Here is a 17,562-nt window from a genome sequence, read left to right as displayed (position 1 = left end):
CAAAAATCAAGCATGTCAATTGACAACTCTTATTCTATATATTTGCTAGCTAAAACAGATTAATATATCAATTGATATATTAATAATTTACACAAGAATTTGTGAAGAATAAATATATATTTTATTTTTACAAAAATAAAATCCACAAATAACTTGTATTGTTAAAAAATTATAATAATTATAGTTAAAATCAAGTCTTTGATTATCAAATTGCACTAATTTTGTAATATATAAATTTAAAACAATAAAAATATTAAGGTAAAGATTACTAGAATATATAATTTTATATTTTTTTAAACTCATAAAATCAATCCAATTTTATCAAATTTAATTAATTAAATTAATTTTTAAGTTTTAATTTGATTTGATATATCAGATACATATTCACAGTAGTAAAATTATAAGATTTTAAGAATAAAGTAGCTTTTTTGCTATGATAACATTTCATTGGTTGTGTGAGAGCGAAGGTAAAAAGTCCTGGTCTTGGTGTCGTATCATTATTATTTTTTTGTGTATATCTAATTGTCTATATAAAACCGCACAATAAGCCTGTAAGCATCTGTGAAGACGAAGGGAAGAGACCAACACAAGTGCGAGAGAGTGAGATTCTTTCTGCAGAGGATAGTATTATTCCGTTTTCATTTCCACAAAACTGCTCTATGGAGGTTGAAAGTCAAACTCTCTCTCATTTCTCCTACTCCCTTGATGGAAATGACATTTCTCACGATCTCCGTACTCATGAATCACCGGGGTTCGAAATGCTGAGTGAGGAAGCCCAGGTCACCAATTCCTGTGATACGGAAGCTCCAGTTGGAGGCGCGTGCTTGGACAGTGCTGCTGCTGTCAAGTTGCAGAAGGTCTACAGGGGTTATCGCACCCGGCGCAGGTTAGCGGACTCCGCAGTCGTCGCCGAAGAACTCTGGCAAGTAATTTTGTTGTTGGTGCTTCAAAAATCAAAATTTCTCTAGATTTTATTTTATTTTAATTAATTAATGTTTGATGAATTTTAAAAGGTGGCAAGCTATAGACTATGCTAGACTGAATCATAGGACCATTTCCTTCTTCAATATGCAAGAAAGTGCGGCTTCGAGGTGGAACCGTATTAGCTTGAATGCTTCTAGGGTCTCTTCCTTCATCTCTGCTCGTTTATTTTTATTTTTATTAAATAATTAGATGCCTTTTGTTTTTTGTTGCTTTTTTCTTTCTAACATCATATTTCGACTATTTCTTTGACAGGTGGGAAAGGGTTTAGCCATGGACGTTAAAGCACAAAAATTGGCTTTTCAACATTGGATTGAAGCTGTAATTATATCGTTTTCTTCTCTTAATAATATTCTCATATGGGAACACCTGATATTCTGTTCTTCTTTCTTTCTTTTTCTCAATTTGCTGACAATATTTAATATTATGATATAATTAGATTGATCCAAGGCATCGATATGGGCACGTCTTGCATTTGTATTATGAGGAATGGTGTAAGGCAGATTCTGGTCAGCCGTTCTTTTACTGGTAACCCTATTTTGCTTTTCACCTCTAGCTATGTGATTTTTCAGGGTTTTTTTTATTTATATAATTTCCTTTTTGTAGTAAAAAATGAATTTTCAATTTCAAAAGTTTATTCCTATTGGATTTGCATGCTATTTTAATTAATTAATTAATTAATTCCACTCCTTTCATTGATAATTTTCTTATTTAGATTTAGCCATAGAGTGAAAATCAGACAGTGCCCAAAATTTCATAGAACATTAATTCATACCCATCTTCTTCCTAAATGTAGGAGTATTTTATTTTGTTTTTATCTTAGTAGTTTTAGAGGCATAACAATGTCAATATGTGACTAGTGTTAATAGTTGTAGAAACTTTATTTGATAGCTAAACGTGTTTACAAATGTACTCTATTTAGGTTGGACGTAGGAGATGGAAAAGAGCTTGATCTCAAACAATGCCCAAAGTCGAAGCTTCGAGAACAATGCATCAAGTATCTTGGACCGGTATGGCGCCCATACTCAACCACTACACACTTATCATTAAGAGCAAAATAGTCAGTATTGCAAATTCAATTCATTTCCATAGATATTCCAAACAGTAAAATTGAATTCAATTCTGTGGTATGGTATTTTATTCCAAACATAAGAATTTTAACAGGTTAATGAATTGAATTCAAATCTATATATGAATTGAATTCAATTTAACATGTGATTTGGTTCCAAACAATCTGCATATTAGTTATTGCTTGGAACAGAAATTCTATAGTAATATCGAGGAGTGCGGTTCTAACATGCTGCCTTCTATTTTCTACTTGATTTTGAACCAGCAAGAGAGAGAACATTATGAGTATATCATTTCTGAAGGCAAAATCATTCACAAACAAACTGGAGATCTCCTTGATACAACTCCAGGGGCAAAGTGGATCTTTGTTATGAGCACCTCTAAGAGACTATATGCTGGTGAGGTAAGAGTTTCATCGATAGGAGCAAGCTTTGTTATAATTCTCCCATAATTGCAGTGCTCCTACTTAATTCTAGAAAAGAAAAGTTGATGCGTCATTGGTTCCTTGCAGAAAAGGAAGGGAACGTTCCATCATTCAAGTTTCCTGGCTGGGGGTGCTACGGTATCTGCTGGAAGGCTGATGGCAGAGCATGGTATTCTTAAGGTATGGATTGGAAGGCATCGTTGACTGTAAAATTGGTCATAGTGGCACTTTTGGTATTGAATGTTCCTTCAAAACTTGTGTGTTTGTGTATAAAGTAATTGTATAACATGAAATTGGTATTCTTTTCTACTTTTAAGAGTCCCTGCCGAAGACATGTTATGTAGCCATCCATCCATGTATTTTATCTGACCAAGTTCCAAAATTCATCTCCAAGAGATTAGGATTCGTCCACACTAGAGGTACAACCAAATCCAACCTTTCGCCACTTAATGTCTCCTAAGAAATAATCTGAAAAAGGTCATGCAGACTTCCTTAGTGTTTTGCCAGCCGTAGTGTTTTTCTTTCGAAATTGGCTCATGGCTGATTTGTAGTGCTTTTGTGTTCTTTTAAATTTCTGCATATTGGACATTTGCGGGGCATCCATTTTCTTTTGATATTGGTTGGCCTCAAGCTATGAGGGAATACACATGCGTTTAAACATCTGTTCTTGTGTTGTGTGCTCACGCTGTGCACATCAACAGTCTCTTTCTTTACAGGCTGCACCTCAAACTGGAGGAACTTGTACTAAATGGACATTCATTTGACCATCAACAGAAAAGAAATCACTGTAGAAAATCAATAAGTGATGAAAATTCTATAACTTTTTTAAAATCGTGGTCAGATGAATTAATTAATTCAATATGGTGTGTAAGTCATTGGAATTTGTATTTGATGGGGATACCTGTAGGCCCTATATGGATACTGGATCGTTTTTCCTTTGCCATCATCTTCTACGTACTTGTTTACATATGTGTACTGGTGTTCTGTTCGCAACCACAACCTAAGTTTCAGTAAAGGGTTTCAATATGTGTCATGTTACTGATTAACTATTTTTATTGATGAATAATTGATTTTGACATTGCAGTCCATTTCTCCATATAGTGGACACTACCGACCATCAGAAGAGAGCTTCAAAAGCTTTTTATCCTTTCTCAACGATAATGGAGTCAATCTTGATGAAGTCCAGGTAATTACATTTGTCTTGTGTACTCTAAAAAGCATTCAACTTAAAAGTCCTTGTAAAGGTGATTTGGTCATGATCCTTGTGATCATCTTTGCCATGGGAATGTAGCCTTTTGAATTTTGTCTGCTAGTATTGTTTTTGGTTTCTGTTAGTGGCCCGGTTATTCATGGCACAAATTCAATTACCTCTTGCTCCAGATAAACAAGGCTAGTGAAGATTCTGACACCTATGACGATGGCAAATACAATGGAAGTGGGAGGATGATTGACCTTATAAGGAGCCTGGAGCCTCCTAAACTCAAAATAAAGGAGGATCCAATCTCCGAATTGCCAGAAGTTGAACAAGCAGAGAAGAAAGGTGAATACAAAAGGACCTTATCCGGTGGCCTTCAGAGCCCGAGAGCTGAGGTGCCCAAGACGGCTATACTGCAAAGAATCAATTCTAAGAAGGCAGCAAAATCATACCAATTAGGGCATCAGATTTCTCTCAAGTGGTCAACAGGTGCTGGCCCAAGAATCGGGTGTGTTGCTGACTACCCGTTAGAGGTTAGAGTACAGGCCTTGGAGTTTGTCAATCTATCTCCACGAACTCCACGCGCCCCCACTTGCTGGCGCACTTCTGGTCTGGCATCACCCGCAGCTCAACCCACACAAGATTTGCCAGGCGGTGATGGGACCTCTCACTAGCCCTCGCTCTACTGTCATTTGCCTAGTGGATTGTCTAGTGACTGCTAATGACAAAAAATAAAATGCAAATGATATTGTATTTGGATCTAAATGCGTTCCAGTTCATGATCATTAATCTGGGTTTTTCATCAATCCACTACCATGGAAACTTTACATTTTATAGGAACACAACACGCGTGTCCGAGCCAATCGACTCGGTCCAAGTGTCTTAGCTTCAATTATGCTTCCCAGGAAACCAAAAGGCGTTTAAACCTCAGTCAAGCCAAGTCATCATCTCAATATTCATGTTCTTCTCGCAATTTCTCCGGTGTCCTTGAGAACCTTTTCATTCCACGCTCGTAGTCCCGGTTACCGAAAGGCCTCCGCTCACCTTCCTTTACCAGAGTTTCATCTATAAAATTGTCATCTTTTATGGGATTTGGATTTGCGATGAATGGTTGGTGATGGCGGGAACAATCAAATCTAATATATAAGCTTGCGCTAAAAACTAGAACGGGTGAAGCTAATGAATTAAGTTGCGTGCGCGGCTAAAACGTGCTGTTTGTTCAAAATTTAATTTTTTTTTTGTTTGGAATTAAATTTTTTAGTGTTTTTAGATTGCCGTCACACGCACTATTTAAAAGACACAAACATCATCCACTGTTGATGAGCATGTGCTAATAACTTTTTCAAATAAAAAAATAATTTTCTAACTTAAAAAAAAATATCAAAATCCCTTCTATAAACCTAAGAGTCACAAAATGTGGAAGGACACAAATTTCCCCTCGCTTTGTTTCTTAAAAAACTATTTTCAAGTATAAAAATATATTTTTACTTTTTTCTAAAAAACGATAAATGAAAAAAATCCTTGGTCAACATCTCTAATTTTGTTTTTTACATTAGAGGTAGATAAGTATTTAATAGTTTAAAGTTTTTGAAATGACTAAATGACAAGAATTTGTTGATTTTAAAAATAAATTTATTATTTTACCTTGCAAATTTTTTGTTAAAAAACTAATATGCTCCTAAACAATTTTTTAATGACTAATGAATTTCTAGAAAAGACCAAATTGTCTCCACCACTAAGGTTTCATTTTTGTTTTTGGATTTTTTGTTTGATTCGAGATATAAAGTATAATTTATTAAATTATAGCAAGAAAGTAAAATCATGAATAAACTTTATGAGATTTTTTTTATATAATTATATGATTTAATTATTATGCATTTTGTATCAATTTAATAATCTCATAATATATACTATAATCTGTTGGTTAAAACCTTCCCCTTCTCCCCTTCAAGTTGTCTCGTGATACATGTGATCTAGAGCTTAAATCATGCCAAGTTAGGTAAAAATAAAGGGAGAACTGACTCAATATGACCCGATAAAAAATCAAGATCAACCGCGACCCAATTAGCTAGCAAAAAACTTGGGTTAACCTATCTAACCATTTAATTAACATACTGATTCAATTACTCTTAAGTTTTGACATGATTTTTAAATAATATTATAAATTTATATTTAAATTTTAATATTTTGTTTTTCAATTATCACGTATCTAACATGAAAATAACAATACCAATAATAAATTGTTTAAAAAACTTATTTTTTTTTAGTTTCTTAAAATTTTAAATAGATTTTGAACATAATTTTAACACATTTATAATTTTTTTAGCTTTCAATCATACTTCAAATATTGACATAATATTTTGATATTTTTTAATCTTGATTTAATAATATAATTTTTTTAATAAAAAGAATGATTTTAATTTAAAACCTTACGTTTACAAAAATAACATAAGAGAAATGTTAATAAAAAAATTTATTTTAGTTGAGAAATATATGTATTGTTATTATTTAAAATGACTTACATTTGTTTTTAATACAACTGTTTTTTTATAATTTGATTTAAAAAATAAAAATTTATATATTAGATATCTTAATATATATCTTTATTTAACTCATTATTTGATTTAAATCAATTAATTTATTATTATGTATTAAAATATATAATTTTTTATCTATTTTATTTATTGAATATATTAATCTTTTTTTGCAATAAAAAATTATATGGATGAAAATGAATTTTTTTTTAAAATAATAATATTTTCAGATTTAATAAGAATATCAAAAACTTCCTCAATACCTGAATATCTTGCTAGTTACGTTTTATTGTTTTTATACCAACGCGGCATGCAAACTAGTAATAATGGAAAAAAGTACGTGGATTGTGGATATAGATAGCAAAATGTAATTTTGAAACATAAACCCTAATTCGTACACACAATTCACTTCTAGTGAATTCACAAACTTACTGCCTTGACGACACGTAGGTAAATTGCAAACTGTAATTTTGAAACTTCCGTACACACAATTCAATTCTAGTGAATTCACAAACCTACTGCCCTGACGACACGTAGTTAAATTGCAAATGAAAAGAAACGGAGCAGTGTAGTGCCGTAATAAAAAAGTGGACCCAACTAACGCCAACAACCAGCAGTCTAGGTCGAGACACGTGAATAAAAATCTATTTAATACTGTAGTCGTGTGATTATTTTAAAATTTTTTTTTATTTAAAAATAAATTAAAATAATACAAAAAATAATATTTTTAAATGATAACAACAAATTATCTAAAAACATATCAAAAAAACAATTTCTTTTTATTTTTTAAAAAACGCTTTCCATTACAGAAACAAAGCCTAAATGAGCTCACAGCTGTAAGTAACCAGGTGTCATCTTCGTACTCAACAGCTGTAAGCCCACCCCGCAACTGCAAGTCCTATTTATTAAATTAAACAACAGTAAATGCAAAATGGCCGCCTTCCTCCCTCAGTTTTCATTCATTGCCGGCTCGCCTAGACGCGGCAAAATGGACACGTGGAAAGATACACTATCATTTCCACGTGTAGATCCAAAGCCTTGCCACGTATGTTATGGCCTGTTACCCAAAATGAAACTCCCGGTTGGGGCGCACGTGCGAGGGCTCACGCGTGTGTAGCTAGCCAACGTGGGCTAAAAAAAAACTTGGCAAGCAGAGATACATGGGCGCGAGTTACCAAAGATGTTGAGCAGCGAGCTGGCATGACACGTGGCGAACGCACAGAATCTGTGGGCTAAGCTAACCAGTAGTAGAGAGTAGTAGGAGTAATAGTCTCTCTCCTCTCTCTTCTACTTCTAAGTTTTCACACTAACCTTACCTTTCCTTCCCTTGAAGTGTTGAGTGAGTGATATTTGGCTCTTGGTTTTTTTTTGTTCTTTCTTCCCTGTAATAATAACTATTTGGGTTCCGGGTTATGGATTTGGATTTAGAGAGATGTTCGGTTTCGAGTTCGGGTTCTTCGTCGGCGGCGGATCGGATGGAGCTCGAGGCGGCGGAGGCTTTGGCTGATTTGGCACATTTAGCGATGCGAGAGAGCAGCGGCAGTGAATGGGGAAGCAAAGGCAAACGAGCTAGGAAGCGAGTCAGGGCTGAGTCTGACTTGGTCTCCACCTATTCCGATCTCCCCCGGGTTCGTTTTTTAAATTTATTTTTATTTTTCTGCTCTCCAACTCTTATTAACTACATGGTAGAATACTTCAGCGTATATATTTTCTTTAAAGTCAATTTTATTTCTGCACAGCTTCACATAAATAAAAGTGGAGTATAGTAAAATATTTAACATTCGAATTAATTAATGCATTTTTAGTTTCATCGAATTAAAATGAAGTCACCGGTCTAAACAGTAATGCTAATGCTAATCTTACCGGAAATTCTTTCCGAATTCACTTTCATTTTTTTTCAAAATTTTTTGAGGTCTAAATTTGTTACGCGCGTCTACATTGCTTGCTCTGTATCAGTAGATGCACCGAAAGCAGTAGCACTATTGAGATATGTTTTTTGGGTTTATAGCAGGATCGAGCAGTTGTGGATGAGCAGCCAATACATAGAAATGTAGTGAAGCCTGCAAGACAAGAGCTGGATGCAGATGTGCCAAAATCAAGTCCTAGTTGTGCAACAAGTTACCCATCGTATGGTACTGGCAGGTCAAGGCTAAATTTAACTGAGGTAAATATGAATTCCTTTTGGACTGCAATGTTGCTTCGCTGCTTCCTCAGTATAACCATCTGAATTTTCCACACAGGCTGAGAAGGAAGAACGAAGACTGCGTAGAATATTGGCAAACAGAGAGTCCGCTCGACAGACTATTCGCCGTAGACAGGTATGTTATGTTTGCTTGATTTGGTGGATTTTTTTGCTTCTTTGTTTGAGTTTTAGCTAAGCGTTGCTCAATGATGAATGGCTATAAAAATATCTAGTAGCTTATATCTGTTCCAAAGGCCAATATTTATAGATTGTTTTTCCTCGTCAAATCAAACTGCCCTTGACTGTAATAGAGATCAAATGAGAGGTCCACGATTAAATTGGCCATTAACTACTCATATATTGTCCTTTTCTTCTATTGCTCGAGCAAATCTAGTTCAATTAACAACAACTTGCCATTATATACTTATAAGATTTTCTGTGCATGCCTAATTATTTTAATGTTCTTTTTACTTGTTTAAACATTTAGTTTTGTACTCCTTAATCTTTGAAGTGGTTAATTTATGTCTAGTCATACTGATTCTCAGTTACTGTATTTGCCCTCTTGCTTCAGGCTCTGTGCGAGGAGTTAACTAGAAAAGCTGCTGATCTGTCATGGGAGAATGAAAACTTAAAGAAGGTAGGCACTAGGCATTTTTACTTCTCCAGAAACTTTAGCATCTCCTACCAAGAGGTTTTTTTTTTTTTTTTTTTTTTTTTTTTTTGTGATACTAAATAATTCTGCGTGTAAACATTTTGGTAATAGTTTCAAAGTTTTTCAAGTCCTTTGCTTTTTTTTTTTATTCTTGCATAAAAATCCATTATCTTATGCTAATATAAGCCTTTTCATATTTGACGAAATTTCATTCTGTGCAGGAAAAAGAGCTGGCCTTGAAAAACTATCAGTCTTTAGAGACCACAAATAAACACTTGAAGGCACAGGTGAGTTGTAGATCACCCCCCATATTGGTTCTCCTGTTTTTCCTCCTTGGATCAAATCTTGTGGTTGATCATAACAAGACAACAGAAAAGTATTTATCTTCTTATTGTAATTTCCATTCTTTCCAGATGGCTAAGCAAATAAAAGCTGAGATGGAGGCATCTCCTGGAGACCTCAAGCCAGCCCTTGTTGACATACCTACTACTGCACCTACAAACTGCCCATTGCTTGTATATAACCAACATGCATTTTCACCTCATTGCTGGCCTTCTATTATTCAAGCTTCAAATCCTATCCAATCACATTATACAACTGAAAATGCCATTGTAATTCCGTCAAACATGCCCGTGCCAACTAATGGAACACATGATTCATCACAGCTGCAACAAGAAAACACTGTAATTGTCAGTGGCCCAAGGACACCCTTATATTTAGTTTCCTGTCCATGGTTCTTTCCAGGTCCTGATCATGGGAATGGACTCCATGCTCAGCCTTCTTTTAGCTTTAAACACAGACAAGACGGGACTTCGTTGAATAATCTATGTTGTGGTAGTTCATCTCCAAAAGCTGCTGCACCTATGGAGAACCGGCATTCCTCTTTATCCATTATAGTTAAAACAGAAACTACTAGCTCAGAAGAAGTCAGGGTTATCAATGATCTAAATGAGACGCCAGTAGGATTTACCCTGTATGGAGGTGGTCAGTGCGAAGGAACTCACCCTAAAGAAATGATTCTTACTCCTGTACCTCCAACTTCTGTTACGCCTGCAGTAGCTGTTAAAAATGAAGCTGGGCAAAAGTCAGAGAATGCTTTCGGTGCTCATGGTATTTGCACAAAAGCTAGTCAACTAAGGTGTGTTTTACCAGAAAAGAATCAAGACCCGTTTAAATTCCCGAGCAAGAAGCTGGTGGATGCAGCTTCTGCAGCAGAGGCAAGGAGGAGGAGAAAAGAACTTACAAAACTAAAAAACCTCCATGGCCGCCAATGTCGATTGAATTGTTGAGTCTTTGGCGTAGATTTGGATGGTTTTTTTCAGTTCCAGGAGCTTTAGCTGGTTGGAAGGATTTGGGAAGCAGGAAAAAACACTTCTGAAGGGAATACATATTAATCGGTTATTTGTTAAATCTTTGGGGACTACTATCAAGTTTTGAGGTTCCAAAGCTCTCTATTTGTCAGCCGTGTTGAATTTGGGGTAAATTTTAGTAGCCCTATTATTTGGCATCAGTAGCTCGACATGATGAAAGCTTCTAATTAAGAAGACAACAATACCTCAAGAATGTAACCTTTTTCCTTTTCTTTTCCCTGTTGTCTGTCTTAGGAAGTTTGCTGTCGAAATGGATAATTTAGCAAAGTGAGGCTGCCATTTTGATGGTTGAGATGGAGAGGGCAGCAAGAACAGAGTGACTTCAAAATTAGTTAATGGTTTGTAACATCATGTTGTAAGATGGTGTATCTTTTTCTGAAAGCGCATCCAAGAGTTTAGGCTTAACGCCTTGAAATCTGTTTTTATTGTTGGCCCTTGATCATCTTCACTAGAATGATTGCTGGTACTTTTGCATCTTCTAATTATAACACTCTGTTATGGCCAAAAAACATGAGTCCATCCCTTACCCTGTTCTGATCCCCTTTTTACTGCTGAAACTTTTGTAATTAGCGGCTCCTGTGGATAATTAGGGTTCTTTCCCAATGCTCTCAAGAGACAGTAACTTTTTCATTGTTTGTCTGAAATGCCTGAGCTAGTTCTTATGAAAAACTAGTCTAGCTCCACCCTTGGCGTTGTGTGTTTACTCAATGCTACATGTGGGCTGTGGCAATTTTCTCTGAGGAAGATGATTTGGAAATTGATTTCCAATTACAAGGCAATGAACAAAATGAGGATGATGGTGCTGTGCGCTAGAAATATGGATAAAATGCAAGGAATTGATGCGTCTCTGCAATTACTGAAATCTTTATTTACAGGACAAAATAGGAGAGTTAACTTAAACATTAATACTAAAAAGGTAATGAAGAAAAACGAGCAGACAACAAATCTGAGTAAAAAAGTACATAAAGAGGACCTATTGCGATGAATTGTAGATAATAATGGGGCTCCTAACAAAGTGCTTTGAGTCGCTCCACTCGAGTAGAGCTGATAGGATTCGGGTCCCGTTTTGCATGGAACCACCCTCCACAAAAACCTTGAAAGATTGCTTTTGGTGTGGCCGATTGAATTTCAGACTGTTTGGTACAATTTTGATTGATAGATCCTTTGGTGAAGTTACAGTCGCCTTGTAAACTGAGTTATTGCCATACCCTACATTAGTCAATGTGCGGTAGAACACAGCGGAAATTTTGGATTCGACACTCTTGAGCTGGGCATGCATGGAAGGGTAGTTGAGGCCATCCGTGCCTTGAGCAGGCTGGAAGTTGGAGCACCTGTACTTTTTCTTGCCACCTAGTAGTAGACTGATGGTTGTGCTGTTGTAGCCTTCCTTGCAAAGGAATCTAATGTACGAACTCATTGGAATGTCATAGACAAGTCCAGGGTGCACCGCCTTCAATGGGTTTATTTGCCCTGATCCAGATCCTAACTCTGCATTTACGTCTTTAATCTTGATAGGCGTGGCTGGATCAGAAAAGAGATGCATGGAATATCACTCTAGAGCACGCTATCAATCGACAATTCCTCCTAGGAAATATGGTTTGAGTAGAGTTTTGTCACCTGTAGTCATGAGTGCAGACTTGATCGCTGCAGGTGACCAGTCGGGGTGGAAGGTCTTAACATAGGCGGCGGCGGCTGCAGCATGTGGGCAAGACATTGATGTTCCCGATATAATGTTGAATGGGGAATATCGTCTGTCATTTGGATCCCCTGTCACTGTTGCCAGTTTTGAGTAGGCAGCTAATATACCCAGCCCCGGTGCTGCAATATCAGGCTGTCCAACTGGGAATTTTAGGACGTGGAAATCAACATAAAGGAAACTAGTAAGGTCTCACCCACCTTAAGGATGTTGAGGTTGATCAACTGAGGTCCTCTTGATGAGAAAGATGCTACAGAGGGAGCTCTCATGTAAGTAGTTCTCGTCTTGTAGATAACAGCGCGAGGGTTCCTGCAATTCATTTATCCCAAACGCCAGAAAGATCAACACCGTTTACCATATCGTGAAAGCTCTTGTATATTTTTCAGATCGTAATAGGAGCAGCTCTATCAAGAGTATGATCAGAAACCAAGTACCTGGTGGAGTTGATGTACACATCAATCCTGTAGCCATCCTTGAGCTGGACGCTGGTTCCAGGTATTACGGTGGGGAAGGCTGTGTCTGTTGGTGCATCAAGCGACGTGATCACTCCAGCTCCTTTAAGCTCTTTTATTGTGTAATCCTGGCCGTTGCTCCCTAGGCAGTACACCAGTTTTCCTTTCACCTTGTCCATGCTTAGAGTCCCATAATCGCAAGCACTGTCATCATCGTTTAAAACAGAAACACCTGGTTAGGAATTGAAAATGCAAGCCAGAAACAAGCACCATGGCATGTACGCACCTAGGATTTCGACTTAAACACGGTGAAGAAATCAAGTAAGAACAGGGGATGTAAAACAAGGCTTCAGTTTTGAAGTTGCTTTGGGTACATACCCCGAAGCATATTCCCGGACGCGTACCTGATATTTCCGTAGTGATCTCCTGAACTGTTGGATGCACGGGCTCCATCGATAAGAGGGTATGTCTCCTTTTTTGGTGAGAATGTATTAATTGAAATTCCCTATCATCAATCAGAACAAATTTGAATCTGCATTTATGAGCTTTCTGCTGAATGGATTCTTAAACGTTCACTCACGGAGTGATTAAAAGACAAGACTCGAACACACAGAGATTAACTTACAGTGGCTTTCATGCCATTGCCCAGCTTAACTGCAGTTGTAAACTGCCTGTCAATGCTCGTGGCGGCAACCGTCATGATCCACGGTGCAACGTTTTCAACTGATCCTGGATAAGGCCCGTTATTCCCTGCAGAACAAGAGGTCAATATACCTTTCTTCATGGAATGGAATGATCCAATGGCAATCGGGTCCTGGAAAAAACTCCTAGAAGCCCCTCCTATTGAAACTGATATTATGTCGACCCCATCAGAAATGGCATCGTCAAATGCAGCTAGCAAATCCATGTCACTGCAACCAGATCCCCAGCATACTTTGTACATGGCAATGCGGGCTGATGGTACACCGCCACGTGCAGTTCCTTGTGCTATGCCATATAAGCTTGCATCCTTGACAGCAATCCCGGCAGCGGTGGAGGAAGTGTGGGTGCCATGTCCGTCTAGGTCGACTGGACTTGGGTTTTCTACCTCAAAGTTCTCAAGATTGTAATACCTTGCACCAATAACCTTGCTGCCACAAGTTAGAAAGTTTCAGAGTTAAAATCATCAAGAGGGAAATTGATTTAAGTTTTGTCTGTTTTCACTAGTCCTGGTTGTTAGTCTTTTATCTTATGTTTTTTCAGAGAGATGATAATTAAATAACAAGAAAATGCTTTAAGAAAGTCGTGAGCTATATTGAATCATAACCTTAATTTAAGATCTAATGATGGATTGACTGATGTTTTTTCTTAACTCTGTTTTTTCCATGATCTTAAAAAACTAAAACCAGCAACTACACCAAAGGAGAGTTGCATTTCATTTTGTTATTAGCACATTTTTGTTCTTCATGGTCGACATCATTGACAGGAAAAAACAGAAAGGAAATACTTGTTGCAGCCCGTGAAGTTGGCTCCCTTGACACATTTTCCCTTCCATTTTGCCGGGACAGGCCCGTAACCTTCATCGTTGAAGCTGGGAGCATCGACATAAATTCCTGGACACAAAGCAGCATAGAATTTCTTTTTAATAAAACCCCTCCTTTTTTTTTAATTTCTTGTCAGATAAAGGAACATTTAATCACCCACCAGTATCCAGCAAGCCAACTATGGTATTGCTCTCTATTTCAAGTCTCCTCTTCGCTGTTTGGGGCATTCCCAGAAAATCCCATGATCTTGTGGTGTGAAGTCTGTTCCTAGTATTTGCAAACACTGACACGACACTATCTTCATCTGCATCAAATGTAGAATGTTACAGATAACTTGGGCAACACAAGATGTGTCTAAAGCTGGATTGCACTTGGACAGGTATTGATATCCTCGATCAGCAGTATATATATATGTATGTATACCTGACAGTCTCTTCACTTCATGAGGCAACAACCTAGCTGCAAAACCATTGATGTTCTTTCCGTAGCTATATATTTTGGAATTCTTGGCAATAGATTCGCTGAAAGATATCGATAATACATAAAATTTAATGCTGTCTCATCCAAAAGTCTTACTCTGCATGTACTGTTGTTAAAAGTATTTGAATAATAAATTAAAGCCATTAGTATTCGAAACTGCTTCGCTTCGCCGAAGAAATTATTAGGTACAAAACAAAGGTTAAATTATATTTGCTTTTCAGGATGCTATGATGCATTATGATAGCCCTGTATTTTTATATTTATTTGTAACTTAGCAGTTAATGTTTTTTTTTTTAATTAAGAACTTAGCATGCATTCGTGTTTATTGTCCAAAAAAAAAAAAAAAAAACCATGTAATTGAGAAGAGGTTATATTTTGGGTAAAAGGATGGTGATCCTTACTCTCCGGTAGCAGCCAAAAGCAGGTTGTGGTGTTCGTCTGACGTTGATATTCCCGCTCCACGCGCTTCTCCCATGTAGACAATGTACGGCTGATGATCCCAAAGCAAATTATTAGCCAATGTTTCAATGAATATCAAACTTTCTGTTTTTACATTTTAAAAATATTTTTAAAAGTATCTATTTAATTATTTTAATAATATAAGAATATTTACTCTCTTATATTATTATCCTTATCCACTATTCTTTACCAATTATATCCTTTAATTTTATTCTTAACAACTACCTAATATTTCTAATTCTATTTCTCCATGGAATTGTTAAACATTCACATGACAACTCTTAAATTTAAAGATTGATCAAATTTAGAGTTAAAAAATTAATTTAAACTGAAATATTTTAAAAAATTAAATCCATTTAAACTTGAATTTAAAATGATGCAAGGAACTTTGAATTTAGAAGTTATGAAAAAAAAAAAAATCTCCCAACTTTAAATTTGAGAATATAATAATAGTTATTTTTTAAAATGTTTTTTTTTAGAAATATGTTAAAATAATATATTTTTTATTTTTTAAAAATGATTTTTTATATTAACACATCAAAATAATTTAATAATTTTAAAAAATAATAATTTAAAATAAAAAAACATTTAAATTTTATTAAAATATTTTTTAAATAAAAAAAAAAAAACAGATTAGAGAGAGCGAGACAGCAAGTACCTTCCGTTCACCGCCATTGGATGCGTGGACTACAGTGGCTACTAACGCAAACACGAGGAGATTTTGTGTCACTGTCTTCATTGTAGCTCTCTCACTAATTTCATTTTAAGGTTAGAATTTCTTGCTTTATAAATAGGCTGTGAGCGAAGAGCATCGACCACCAGACCCTCTTGCTGTATCGATTTCTGTTAATCAGGCACAAAATAAATGCCTGCAGAATAGATCCTTGGGGAGGAGCAAGTCTTGAGAGTTTGGTGGCTTAGCTTTTGGATCTTCACTCGCTCGGTCATTATACATTTGTGTTCTTCGTCAAGACAGGAGCCTTGTCCCTCGCATAATTAGTTCTTTTATTGCTAAAATTATTTTGATTTCTTCACGTGTGATATATTTTAAAATCATTTTTCTTATGTGAATTTAAAATTTATAAATCAAAATTGTTTTTGTTAATAACATTAATTTTATTGAAAATTAGTTGAGAAGGAAGGGGCCGGGGAGGTTATTCTTCTTAGAAATGTTGTTGATATTACCATCCTTGTCAACCCATCATTCATTGTTGAGGACAAAGAAATTAAAAAAATAAAATAGTGATTATAGAAGAAATCGAAGATGATGGAAGCTTACAAGACTCCAATGGCAGCATGCATGCAATTATCATCTTGCGTGGATGCTTAAGATGACCGATAATTTAATGCTATATAATTTTCAAAAACTATTATGAATATTAAGAATTTTCAATTGTTTCCTTACCCATATTAGGCAATTAATTAAAGTGTGCGTAATGTAAATCTTGACATTAGATTTAAATATATGAAGTTATTAGAATTGTGTGGTTGAATCTGTAATAATGGCCAGAAAAAATGAAATAATTTTAGTATAATTTAAAAATATTATTGTTAAAAAAGACTATATATCATGATTTTAAGCAAAACTATTCTACAAAAAAAATATAGTTTAAGTAAGGCGACGTCACTGTAAGGCATCGATCAAGGTAAACTAATTGAGAGCACTATGCTATCAGCATGCATTTCATAAATGTTGTCAACAGAATTATTTTTCAAAATCTCCACATCTTGATTTCTGATGCTCGTCGGAAAAAAAGAAAATAAAATAAAATAAAAGAAAAGCATGTATAAGCAATAGACTGCAATAGTAGTCAATTTCTAATATCCGTTCTAAACATATTAGATATGTATATAATATATCTTAGTTAGACCAGTCACATTAGTAAGCGTCCTGCTTGCGATTTCAAAATTGATGGATTATGATTTGTTAGTAGTTTTATAATAAAATTTTGTTAACTTGAATCAAATTTTAATGGCTAAATATCCTTGAAGGCCAAAAAAGTAGCTCATACAATGTGACTGGCCTAATTGATTATTAGCTAGAGTGTCACGCTTGAGCCTAGTATTCATGGACCCTGAAGGCATGTCTGGGCTCATTTTAGACACCAATCAGGCTCAATAGTGTAATTTGAGCCCAACAATTCAGGCTTGGTTTTTTCAGGATCTCAAGCAAGTTTCTTGGGATTTTTACCGGCTAAATACCGTTTATTTTGGATCTTATACCTTTTGATATACAAAATTTTTTTATGACCTTTTACCTATCTATCTTATTAATACATTTGAATGAAATACAACTAATAATCAGAAATATTAATTTATAAAAATAAAATTACTTTTTATACTTAAGCAAAACAACAAAATTCATGAGCTATAAATACCTTATAAATCACTTAGATAAAAATTTCACAATCTTTTTATTCTTTACATATTTGCTTATATATTTTCATAGTCTCTACAAATATAATTATTTAAATATTCAAGAATCCTCATATTTATTAAAAAAAATCTTTTACAAGTGTTTTAGTTTTCGCATCAAAGTTAATATT

General features: G+C 35.4%; 3 protein-coding genes across 4 annotated transcripts; 2 read left to right on the top strand and 1 right to left on the bottom strand.

The window, feature by feature from the left end:
- Nucleotides 1-536: 536 nt before the first annotated feature.
- LOC118048221 (IQ domain-containing protein IQM3) lies at nt 537-4,474 on the top strand. The gene is made up of 9 exons (XM_035057816.2): nt 537-922; nt 1,014-1,122; nt 1,237-1,302; nt 1,421-1,509; nt 1,904-1,991; nt 2,315-2,452; nt 2,561-2,653; nt 3,558-3,659; nt 3,854-4,474. Exons 1-9 carry the CDS (start codon nt 660-662, stop codon nt 4,340-4,342), a joined length of 1,437 nt encoding a protein of 478 aa, XP_034913707.1. The 5' UTR covers nt 537-659; the 3' UTR covers nt 4,343-4,474.
- Nucleotides 4,475-7,379: 2,905 nt separating this feature from the next.
- Nucleotides 7,380-10,827, top strand: LOC118048222 (uncharacterized). 2 transcript variants are annotated; one of them, XM_035057818.2, is made up of 6 exons: nt 7,380-7,830; nt 8,214-8,366; nt 8,443-8,520; nt 8,956-9,021; nt 9,258-9,323; nt 9,450-10,827. In XM_035057818.2, the coding sequence occupies exons 1-6, from the start codon at nt 7,615-7,617 to the stop codon at nt 10,323-10,325; spliced, it is 1,455 nt and encodes a 484-aa protein (XP_034913709.1). In that variant the 5' UTR covers nt 7,380-7,614; the 3' UTR covers nt 10,326-10,827. The 2 variants fall into 2 exon arrangements, with proteins under 2 accessions (XP_034913709.1, XP_034913708.1); XM_035057817.2 differs by having other exon boundaries at nt 7,382-7,830; nt 8,211-8,366.
- Nucleotides 10,828-11,344: 517 nt separating this feature from the next.
- LOC118048223 (subtilisin-like protease SBT4.15) lies at nt 11,345-15,755 on the bottom strand. The gene is made up of 11 exons (XM_035057819.2): nt 15,675-15,755; nt 14,959-15,047; nt 14,501-14,598; nt 14,238-14,381; nt 14,041-14,146; nt 13,180-13,684; nt 12,959-13,059; nt 12,537-12,758; nt 12,303-12,411; nt 12,024-12,237; nt 11,345-11,927 (listed from the first exon to the last, which is right to left on the bottom strand). Exons 1-11 carry the CDS (start codon nt 15,753-15,755, stop codon nt 11,380-11,382), a joined length of 2,217 nt encoding a protein of 738 aa, XP_034913710.1. The 3' UTR covers nt 11,345-11,379.
- Between the last annotated feature and the right edge of the window lie 1,807 nt (nt 15,756-17,562).

This window comes from Populus alba, chromosome 6 (genome assembly GCF_005239225.2).
Source record: "Populus alba chromosome 6, ASM523922v2, whole genome shotgun sequence".
Classification (NCBI taxonomy): domain Eukaryota; kingdom Viridiplantae; phylum Streptophyta; class Magnoliopsida; order Malpighiales; family Salicaceae; genus Populus; species Populus alba.
Note: the sequence above shows the minus strand (reverse complement) of the source record. Positions and strands in the feature narration are given on the sequence as shown.